This window comes from Zea mays, chromosome 5 (genome assembly GCF_902167145.1).
Source record: "Zea mays cultivar B73 chromosome 5, Zm-B73-REFERENCE-NAM-5.0, whole genome shotgun sequence".
NCBI classification, from domain to species: domain Eukaryota; kingdom Viridiplantae; phylum Streptophyta; class Magnoliopsida; order Poales; family Poaceae; genus Zea; species Zea mays.
Genome location: NC_050100.1, coordinates 165,313,307 through 165,324,642, shown reverse-complemented (window position 1 = coordinate 165,324,642; position 11,336 = coordinate 165,313,307). Strand labels below are relative to the sequence as shown.

The window sequence follows — 11,336 nt, the reverse complement described above, 5'->3', positions numbered from 1 at the left end:
AATTCTCAAGTGCATAATTCCATCTATCTCAAATTCTAAGTCGACTGTCTGAAATAAAATAGATTATTCCGGACAGGAGAAGCTTTTTACAAAATTCACCTGTGCGCGGATCGTTCGAACCCTTCCGGTGGACCGTCTGTGACACCAAGGTATGCCTCGGGCAGGAACTACGCAAAACTTGCATTTACACTACAGATTGTTCGAAGGAGAAGAGAGCATCGTCCCAACCAAGCTCGGACCGTCCGGCCTCGGACAGGAACCACGCAATTGCGGTTTCTCTTACTCCCGTTAGGTGTGTTACCTGGTGTTTTGTTAGCCTTTGGCCTTGCTTTGCCTCCTTTGTAAGCTGGTGTCCCCGGCAATGCTATGTTTCGTATCTGTGAAAACACTTTCTTGCTTTCTAGGATTTACCTCCATCAGTTAAAAAAAATAAGATACTTTATACACCTCTTCCTAGAATTTTAAGGAATTTTCTTTGTTACATCGAATTCTGTCAACGCGGCTTGCGTAAACTGGTCGCTTTGCTGTAACGAAGTATAACCATATACATATTAACCACAACAGAACAGCAATTCCGTAGTCGCATTGCTCTGTCTCCGGTATGTATACTGGGATAATATGTACAGGGCATTCTTGCGATGCTGTTTACACACAATCCTAGACAGACCTTCGTGCCATTCCAATTTCCAGCAAAAACTCAAGGTCATGCTAGAAAAACTCAAGGTCAGAGTTTCAGCTGCCCCATATCTCTCGTGTCACTTCCAGTGCCCTCGTCGTACGCATGCGTGTGGTCTGGATCCCTCCTCAGGGTGAAGCTTGCTTCCTCGGCTTCGGGGCAGCCCGGCCTCTCGGTAAGGAACTGCTCCCAGAACTTGTCGTTCACCACCACCTGGGGACCTGTATGTTCTTCAGGGGGAGCTTGGCTGCCCCGATGCGGCCTACCCGTTGCATCTGCTGCGGCCCCAGCGTGACCTGAAGCCTCCTTCTGGTTCTGGGTAGCATCATGGCATCTGTCAGGCATGCCGTCGTCCTTCTCCATGGTGGGTGTGGTCACCTCCGGTGGGCCATCCTTCTCATCCACAGTGTTCACGTTTGCATCGGGGATTTGGCTTCTGACCACATCCATTGGACATGATGCAAGGCTGAGGTTGAGGTGGCATGGCAAGAACCCGTCGTCATTTGCAGCTGTTGTAAAGCTCACACTCTTCGAGGGACAGATGGATGTTCCAGTGTCAGAGAGCTCCATCATCTGTGGCACCAGTGGAAGGCACTCCATGCCTGTTCTCTCGTAATCTGGATGCTTCCCAAGAGGGCTCCCGTTATCTTCATGTGAGCTTTGGGTGCTCAGGGTGATGAGGTTGCTTTCCGCCATTGCAGGACAGAGTCCAAGCTTCAGCTTGTCAGAGAAGTGCTGATTCAGAAGGTTACCCATTTCTTGCCTGGAACTACTGCTATGGTCATCGAAAAAGCTAGTGGCAGTTTCGGTAGCATCCGTGATGCATTCAAGCCCAGGTAGCCTTCGCTTCTTGTGAAACGCGTCCGCAAAGATTGGGGATTCCTCTGCCATCTTAACGAGCTTCCTGACAAACTGAGGATTCTTCCTAGCCTGCTGCAAGAAGCTGAGCATCTTCGTCTGTCGCTGCTCCATGTCAAGCACTCGCCGCTCAAGATCTTCTAACTGGTTCACAGCACCTGACTGCTGCTGATTGAATTTCCAGAGGTCAGCCTGGAGGGCAGCTTTCTCTCGTGAAAGCCTGTCAATCTCATCCTCAAATAACGCACGCTCATTGTCAGGCAGGGCACCTGGCTGATGGCTATGGCTGTGGATGGGTTTCCTCCTGTGGATATTCTTCAGCAGGTGCTTCTGTCCCTTGACAAAGTACTCATTAGCAAATTCCCAGCGCTCTGGGTCTATTTTGCGAAAACCCTGCAGCATTGACATTTTCTTAGTGGGTTTCCATTGTTTTAGGGAATCAAAATTGCTTACGCAGTTCTTTCCCAAACAGTTCGCTGTTACAAGTCAACAAAGATGCTGTTACACAAAACAAGCAAGCATCACGCAATAATATCAAAGTGATTCAAGTTTCTTTAAGGACTGGAACAAGCACAAAAAAGCATTAGGAAAAAAGTGGTATATAGATCTTAATAGAATGAAAAGTTTACATATGCTTATTACCTCACTAAACGAAAAAAAATGACTAATGTCTACACTATACTCTACAGTTAACACTAGTGATTCACTTAAAACATATAGAGCCGGTCCAACAGACAAGTGAATGGAAGTTCAAACTGGGTCCTAAACTCCTAATACCGGAGTTCACTGCAGGGAACCTGAAATTCCAGGTGGACCGGAGCAGAAACTTGCAGTGGGAGTAGAGTGATTTCTTTCTATGTTTTTTGCAACCATTTGTGTACATTTTCACTTTGAAAATATTGAAACAACAAGTGAAAACACCAGGAGACCTGACTTTTACCGAGATTGGACTAGAAAAAAAAAACCCCAGCTCCCGGTGAAGATCTAGAAAACAGAAATTCTGAAACCAGAATCCCAAATCCATATTGCCACTTTTTCTACACGCTATGAACATATCTGAGCCTTCATGTTCTCAGAGAGATCAATAGGATCCAAAAGAAATGACTTGTGCATAGATACAACATAGAGGTAAGAACTACATTACTAAACAACAATAGAATTAATAGCCAAATGGAGGCCACAGGCCACAGCACAGAGTTCAAATGCAGACCATGCTACTGGATTTAACTACAATTTATATTGATTATAAATGAAATTAGAAAGGTGGACCCAATAAAGGAACATGGTTGACAAATATTCAACAGAACCATGGATGCTGGATTAACAAGATCAACCCTGATCCAATCCATAAACTAGTTGACTTTTATAACTCAGGTTATTCATGGCACAAGCCACAAGAGCTTCTTCATTTGGACCAAATAATGAGCACACCAATCAGCACCCGAACTAAGTCCGGCCCTCCATTTTTCTGATACTACAAAAGGATTATCTTCAAATATGACTGTCAAACCAAGTCGGTACTCATTGTCAATGCGAGCTTCCTTAAGAAATTTTCAGTTTTCAAAACATAAAAGTGAATTAGTAATTGTGGAAAGCAAGGCATAATGCAACTTTTTTAATACATGCAAATGGATTAAGCTTGTTTGACCTAGACCTTACTAATCACCAGAACATTAGATTGATTTAGATATACATAAGGTTACTGAAATTCTGACTACCCTAGCATAGGGGGATGCTCTCGTTGTAGCTTGAATGATGATACTAAGGCTACAAATCAACCGCCTTCACATCCACTAATCATAATTAGTAGTGTCTACAACTCAAAAGAGCACTTGTACACAATTAAGCACCACCAGAAACTACGCTTGTAAGCCTAAAACAAAAACATCAGAAAAAGTCAACCATTAGGATCAACCATAAGACTAGTGCTTTGCCAATGGAACCATGACAAGTGGAACTCAGTACCGGTTCTGCTTCTGAATGGTAGACGTATTTGCATGTTAGTCAATTGTACCTTGAACGAATTCTGTATTTGGCTAATAGGCTAAGTTAAGTATGACTAGGATTAAAAGATCCAATATGTTATCTCCTCCTACGGCTGTAAACTTCCTATGTATATGTCGGTTTGGCCAAAGCAAAGAATTATCGCAAGAATATTTCCAAGCATGAGTTCTCAATGAAGGATCCTGATCCCCTGCATCACTTCTTGGGACTCTCTGCGACTCGGCAGTGCACCTCCATGCAGTGGCGGACCCAGAAATTAGCTAAGACCCGGGCCGAAACGACCATAAATTCTAATAGTAACATATAAAAAAATGTACGGCGAAACAACATTATCATAGATCAATAGATGTTAAAGATTCGCCGGCTGTTCATTGCAGACAAACAGCGGAAAGCACGGTTAGCACAAGGCACGAGTAGTCCGGGTCTGGAGAGAGCGAATTAATCAAGAAAGCGAAGCCGAGCGAGGAGCTACATACCTACAGTATGCAGGCTGCAGGGACTGGGCTGGGGCGCGGCGGAGAGGCACCCAAATCCCAATCGGCAATGGGCTGGGGCGCGGCGGAGAGGCACCCAAATCCCAATCGGCAATCGCTAGGCGCGTGCGGCTGGCTGGTGGGCGCCGGCTCGGCGCTCGGCGGACGCGGACTGGGCGTCTGGGCTGCCGGCTAGGCCGCTGCCGCGCTGGCCGCTGGGCGAGCGCTCGGCCTCGGCGGACCCTGGACGCCTGGACGCGGATGGGGCGGCGCCACGGCGGACTGGGGCGCGGCGCGCGGCGGACGGGGCGCGGCGTGTGGCGCGACGGCGCACTGGAGGCTGGGCTGCGGCGGACGGGGACGAGGTGTGGCGCGCGGAGGACGGGGACGGTCGGACGGGGCGCGGCGCGCGGCGAGCCGGCGAAGTGGCGAACTAGGGTTCGCGCGCGGCGAGCCGTCACGCGCTCGGCGGTCGGCGCTCTGCTTGCCCAGGATCTCCGATCTTCTAAAATAATTAATGGGCCTGCGCCCCGGGCCGTGGCCCAGGCGGCCATGGGCCTGGGTCCGCCCCTGCCTCCATGCATCTCTCAGCATCACTATGTTTTGGAGATCCTCGAGCATGCTGGCATGTCTAGCTGCAAATCCTCTAGCGCCCCAGATGACACACATTCGAAGCTCTCAGCAGCCAGTGATGATGTTCCTGATGCTATAGACTATCAAAGCCCTGCGGGTGCTCTTCGGTACCTCACCTTCACTCGTCATGATGTTGCTTACGCGGTTCAGTAGGTTTGTTTATACAAGCATGACCCTCGAGTTCCTCACCTTGCTCTGGTCAAGCGGATTCTTTGTTACCTTTACGACGCTCTTGGCTATGGCCTCACTCTCCATCGGACAGCTCCAGCCTCTCCAGTGGTTTATACTGGTGCTGATTGGGTCGACTACCCTGACAGTCGTTGGTCCAAATCTGGTTACGGTGTGTTTCTTGGCAACAATCTTATCAATTATTCATCTAAGCGTCAGCAGATTATGTCCTGCTTTAGTGCTGAGGCCGAGTACCATATTGTCACCAATGAGGTCATCGAGGCTGCATGGCTTCGTCAATTGTTGATGGAACTTCACTCTCCTCTCGATCAGGCTACTTTGGTCTACTATGATAATTTGGTGTGGTGTATCTAGGGATGATAATGGGCTCTAGATTTTACACTATAAACTTTAAGGATCGAATCACTTATTTATTTTTGAACTAACATTATTTAAGGGCCCTAACTTTTTGTGATGGGGCATTTGGATCGTGATCTATTACCACCCCTAAGTGTATCTCTCCACAGATCCCATACAACATCAGAGTACCAAACATGTAAAGATCCAATTGCATTTCGTTCATGAGCCTGTTGCCTCTGGCCATGTCCGCATTCTGTCCACCTCACCATAGTATGTTGACATCTTCACCAAAGATCTCCCAACGCCAGTCTTAATCAAATTTCAGTCCAATCTTAACATTCGACCTGCTACAGTTTTGATAATAGGGGTATAAACATATTTGCATGTTAGACATTCATGCCTTGCACGGATTCTGTATTTGGCTAATAAGCTAAGTTAGGTATGACTAGGATTAAGAGATCCAATGTGTTACACTCCCTACGTACATGTCGGGTCCGCCAATACACAGAATTATGGCGTTTTCACTGAATGCGGCTAGTTCTAATTCTTAGCCGGGAGCTATATTAGAACAACATCACACGACCACACACCCATACATTGTGTTTGGACTTTGGGGAACATGAACATGTTGAGTTTTCGGTTTCCCAGCATTTATTTTGGCCCAATTCTATGTTTCCAACCAATCAATCTACCAAAAAATAGAAACCCAGATAAACTAACAATTCGGCAGAAGGCTACTGAAATGAAGGCTCCTCTGAGCCCAAATCACGACGCAAAATTCCCCAAAACGAAACAGCACAAAATTCACCTTTACTCCAACCAAAGGAGGACGATCCCTCTCACCCGCGCAACCTTAACGCCCAAATCCCCCACCACTCCAACCAAAGGAGTGCCCCGGATCACCAACACGAGCAGCGCACCATATACAAGAGCCAGACAGCGCAGAGCAGGGAGGTGGAGCCGTTGTTACGCACGTATGTGTTGAGCTGGCGGATGAAGCTGGAGAAGTTGTTGTGCTTGAAGTAGGTAGGCAGCATCCGCGCGGCGAACTCGGGCTGGTTCCAGACGACGAAGCTCCCGTCGGATGCGTCGCTCCATGACACCACCGCGTCGCTCGACGGGTCGTCCACCATCTCGTACGTCTTCAGCAGGAACGGGGCTGGTCCGCCACCGCCGCCACCTCCTCCTCCTCCGCTACCGGGCTCGCGGGCGCCGGCGACCTCCATGACTGGTGCTGCGGCAGCGCGTGCTGCTGCTGCCGCCTGCTGCCTGCTGCGAGTGGGTGAAGGTTGGTGGATCCCAACTCCCAAGTGGAGGGGGGAGTCTCCTCGGCCGCGTGGGCTTGGATTTGTCACCATAATTATTTTCAGCTTGTCGCTGCGGCTTGCTGCGGCTGCAATCCGGCTGCGGCTGCGGCTTCTACAGTATTTTTCTCTCTATGGATTGCAGCTGCAGCAGTCCAAACAGCTGCAACAGTGTCGGCTTGTAGCCAGCCGAACACGCCCTTTGTCTGTCAGTTTCCTTGCTTTTTAGTAGTAGTTCATTATTTGTATACCGAGTAGATAGGAATTTAGGCTTTGCTTCTAGAACGCGTCATCCGAATTCCAAGTCAAGAAACGTGAGTATCGTGACTGTGTGTGAGGGTCAGAGTCAGAGACTCGGAGTTACAATCAGGCTTGAGTTGAAAATCCACTCATGAACTGGAAAACATTGTTGTTTGGATCATGAATTTGACAACAATATATAATGTTATCAAAAGTTTCACCAACTTCATTAAAATGACAATTAGTTTGTTATACCATGTAAATAAAGTAAGGCTAAAGTGGCAAACTAAACATAACTCAGTTGATCTGATTCATTTTGGTGGGACCTACCAACCCAAACTCAATACCTCAATTTAACGTAGGTGCTCATAGTTTTTAGATTTATTTTAGGAATTAACGATGCTATTTTTTAGTGATAGACATTATATCCGATCCAGAATTGGTCGAAGAGGAGGCTACTAAGCTAAGTCTATAAAAAAATTAAACCAAACAAAAAAATATAATTGATGTTTAATATGATATAAGAAGCAAGATACAATTTAAACATTCAAGAAATATGTAGCCTAAAAATCAGTCGATACGAATTCTAGAAATACAATAATCAATACATATCGTTCATTAGTTTATGTTACGAGGTAAATCTATCTTCTGAGTCCTTAAGCCTTAAAAATGCTTCAAAATCTTTCCATCTTTATTATCTACAAACATATCCCGCTCAATATACCATAGCATGTTGTTATTCATCCATTCATTACCCATTTTATTTCTTCTTTCAGTCTTGATAATGTTCATAGCAGAGAAGGCCCTCTCAATAGTTGCAATTGCCACTGGCAAGATTAATGCAAGCTCAACAAGACGATACACTAAACTGAAACATATATGTCTATCTGTTTTAACCACCTTTGTAGCAAGGTGTCCAAGATCATTACAATCTCTAAATCCATCATCACTTGTTCAAATCAAGTGATAGTTTGTGCTTGTTACTCTTGGTGATTGATATTACTAAATGAATGGGTGGTTTATCGATAGTTTGATGATCACACGATAGAGATTGTGGGCGATCCAACTCATATTGTAAATAATTGTGGGTGATTCACTGTACCGGAGTGACGAAGAATCAAACAGTAGAGAGCAATTGAACCTTGAGCGGATAAAGTGGGAGCCACACCCTTGCATGGGTGCACTACACCAAAATAGTGAACTTCCTAGAGCCTAAACCCTAGAAAGTTAGCACTAAACTCTATGAAGTTAGCTAAACCCTCGGAAGTAAAGTCATCCCGTCAGAAGTTTAGCTCTTGGAAATTTTTTGTCGGAAGTTAGCTAACTTCTTAGAGGGCTCTAGGAAGTTAAACTAACTTCCTACGGCCAAAGGAGCCTCTCGAAAGTTAGTAGGTTTCGGAAGTTAGTAGCTTCACGTCGTCAGCGCTGTCAGCGCCATCAGCTGACTAACTTCCTACAACTGACTGTAGCCCGTAGGAAGTTAGCTGGATAACTTCCTATGGCTGAATGTAGCCCATAGGAAGTTTGCTGGCTAACTTCCTACGACCCAGTTGGCCTCTAGGAAGTTTATTTGACCAGCATCACATAACAATATTTAAATCCATAGTCTCATCAATTGCATCACAAAAGTCTCATCCATAGTCATAATAAGACACATCTCATACAGTCATAATAAGAGACAATATCTCATACATAGTCATAATAAAAGTCTCAAGTATCACAACACATAACATGGAAGCTCACGATCGCCGATCACCATCGGGGTACATTGACGAGTGATGGTCGATACCTCCACTAGCGAAGAGGGTTTCGACAAAGTCTAACTCGTCTTCTCGTTGATGTGTCGGCAAGGTAGCTAGAGGGGTCTAATATACATGTACAAATGATATTTGTTGAGTTACATCATAATATAACTAACAACAAGTAAATGATGATGAATTTGCATACCTGATGTTCGGTAAGTGGAGATGTAGGTGTAGGTGGAGGTGAAGACCAAGGATAATGTACGGGAGGTATAAACGATAAAAAAAATCCATGCTGACACACTAAAAGAAGTATATAATGTCGTAGCTCGTGTCTGCAAGCAAAAGAATAAATATCCAGCATTTAGATCTAAACCATGTACAGAAGTATAATTCACTTTCATTTAGTGCATTATGTACAAAGGCAACATAACATAGGACTAAAAACATATTCACCTGGACTAGGATGAATGGCAAAGCCACTCCACCAGAAGGTGTGTTTCCTTAACCATACAATTGCTCATTTCGTTGAATCAGGTTTTGCAAACCTACATACTTGATATGCCAAAAAAAACAGCTCACAGATACGAAAATCACAAATTGGTAGTTGATAATAAATAGTGGTTGTAAGAAAAGGCAAGCATAAAATACAAAGAAATAATTATTGCACATGTTTTCTGTGAATCAATACTTTGACAATTGACAAATAAAGTTAGGAATGATGATGGCACACCAAGTTGTCAGTAAAATTAGAGTACAGAATTTCACCATTTTTCTGGCAGAGTGCGCGCAATAACTAGCTGGTCCAGGAGCCACCCTGCTACAGCTTATTGAATGTGCCAATTGTATAAAAATGTTAACTTATGTTTTCTACAAATCTAAACCAGTACAGAAGTCAGAGTGGTGAACCTTGATATGGTGTGGACTGTGGACAACTGGACAACATATACCGACAAGGACACCAAGTTACACTAAATATGAAGCATAAGAAACAATCAGGCTTCTCACTACTGTGCTAGGTCTGTCCTTCACTGAGACTAGGGAAATTAAGGATGGCACACGACCGAATTTTTTGTTTTTAGCCCCTTTCGAGTCAAAAATTTACGTTTGGACCCCCAGAAATTTTATTTGCACGTTTGGACCCGAAGCTCGGCGCCATAGGCTGTGGCGCCGAGCTAACAGCTCGGCGCCACAGCCTATGGCGCCGAGCTTCGTGACGTGGCAGTCCGCGTGGCACCTAGCTCGGCGCCACAGATCTTGGCGCCGAGCTAGGAAATACCCGCAAACTGCCTTTCTCTCTGCGCGTTTCTTCTCTTCTCTGCTCATTCCGAAATCACGCCGCCGCCGTTACCAAATCGCCGCCGCCGTCCCCAAATCGCCGCCGCCTGCCCCAGCTCCGGCCCGGCTCGCCACCGCCCGCCCGCCCCGCTCCAGCTCCGGCCCGGCTCGCCGCCGCCCGCCCCGCTCCAGCTCCGCCCCGAGCTCGCCTGCCGCTGCCCGCCCACCCCGCTCCAGCTACGGCCCGGCTCGCCGCCGCCCGCCCCGCTCCAGCTCCGCCCCGAGCTCGCCCGGAGTCCCTGCCGCCGCCCGCTTGGCCGCCCGGAGTCCCCGCCGCCCGCAGTCCCTGCCGCCCCGAGCTTGCCGCCGCCCGCTTGGCTCCGGCCAACGATCGGCCACCGCCCGCTCCGGCCCCGGTAGCTCCCGCCCCCACTGCCGCCCAGTATTTTTTTTTAATTTCTTAGTTTGTAAACTGTTAGCTATTGTTAGTGTTTAGTAATTAGTTAGCTATCCACTTATTTATTGTTTAGTAAATAGTTAGATATTTTGTTGTTAGTGTTTATTAAAATAGTTAGCTAGTTTGTTGCTTAGCATATTGTTAGTGTTTAGTAAATTCTTAGTGATTATATAGTTACCATTTTGTTTAGCGCATTGATATTACATGTTTTCTGTGTTGGCAACCATCGTGTTGTCGTTTATTCGCAGGTTCTATAAACATCACTTTACAGGGGAGGTGCTGCCAAATTTTTTACTGACAATTGGTTTTTTTGTACGTAGGTGTTCGTCCAACTTGACCTTCTCCACCGTTAGCTGGACTCGTACGCGTTCTCAGGTATACATTGTTTTCGTACATTATTTATAGATTATGTAATTTCGTTTGATGTGTTCATTTAATATTTACTGTATAGTTATTAGTTAATATATATTTATTACTTAGTAAGTTAGTAGGCTTAAGTATATAGCCATTATTGAGTTAGTAATCCATTTTTGCAATAGATGGATAGCCTAGTAACACTATACCATGGAGGAAGGGTGGAGATAGATGCTTATGGGAGTGTTACTTTTGATGGTATGAAGATCGTGACCATGTTGTTCGATGAAAGACCATCTTTTGACAAGCTTTTGGCTCGAGCTTGTGAGGAGATTAGTTGCGACATAAACGACCCTAGAATATCAACTCAGGGTTTGTTGTCCCATATTACATATGGAACAGTTGTCCGACGGTTGATCTCCATTACCTCAGAAGATGATTGGGTGATATATTTAAGAATTGTGAAGACGATGGTTCCACCATGTTTGGATGTGGTTGTCAAAAGTTACCTGTTAGTCATTGCGAAGGTCCAGTCGGGTTATCTCCACAAATGCCAAATGCATCTCGTATTGAAGCTCCTTTGGTAGAGCTTCATGAAGAAGTGGTTGTTGTGCCCGATGCTCAATCGGGTCCGCACGAGTATGGGATTTCTCGTCCTATTCCTGGCGTTTGTGGGGCTTCTAATGCGGTGGTACCCCCCAAGAGATCCCATTGACCCAGGATCCAGTTCACGATCATCCTAGTAAGTGTCTTCGACACATTGTTCGTATCCATCGTTATTTCGTTTGA

At 45.9% G+C, this 11,336-nt stretch overlaps 1 protein-coding gene across 1 annotated transcript; it reads right to left on the bottom strand.

Annotated features, from left to right (window-relative positions):
- Nucleotides 1-441: 441 nt before the first annotated feature.
- On the bottom strand, nucleotides 442-6,471 carry LOC100274128 (uncharacterized). Its single transcript, NM_001148506.1, has 2 exons — nucleotides 6,147-6,471; nucleotides 442-1,927 (listed from the first exon to the last, which is right to left on the bottom strand). Exons 1-2 carry the CDS (start codon nucleotides 6,396-6,398, stop codon nucleotides 725-727), a joined length of 1,455 nt encoding a protein of 484 aa, NP_001141978.1. The 5' UTR covers nucleotides 6,399-6,471; the 3' UTR covers nucleotides 442-724.
- Between the last annotated feature and the right edge of the window lie 4,865 nt (nucleotides 6,472-11,336).

Bases quoted from the DNA above. Each gene is read 5' to 3' on its own strand.
- LOC100274128 (NM_001148506.1), bottom strand. From the start codon at position 6,398: ATGGAGGTCGCCGGCGCCCGCGAGCCCGGTAGCGGAGGAGGAGGAGGT. The intron at 1,928-6,146 runs GTGCGTAACAAC...TCAATGCTGCAG, and splicing joins TCCGCCAGCTCAACACATAC to GGTTTTCGCAAAATAGACCC.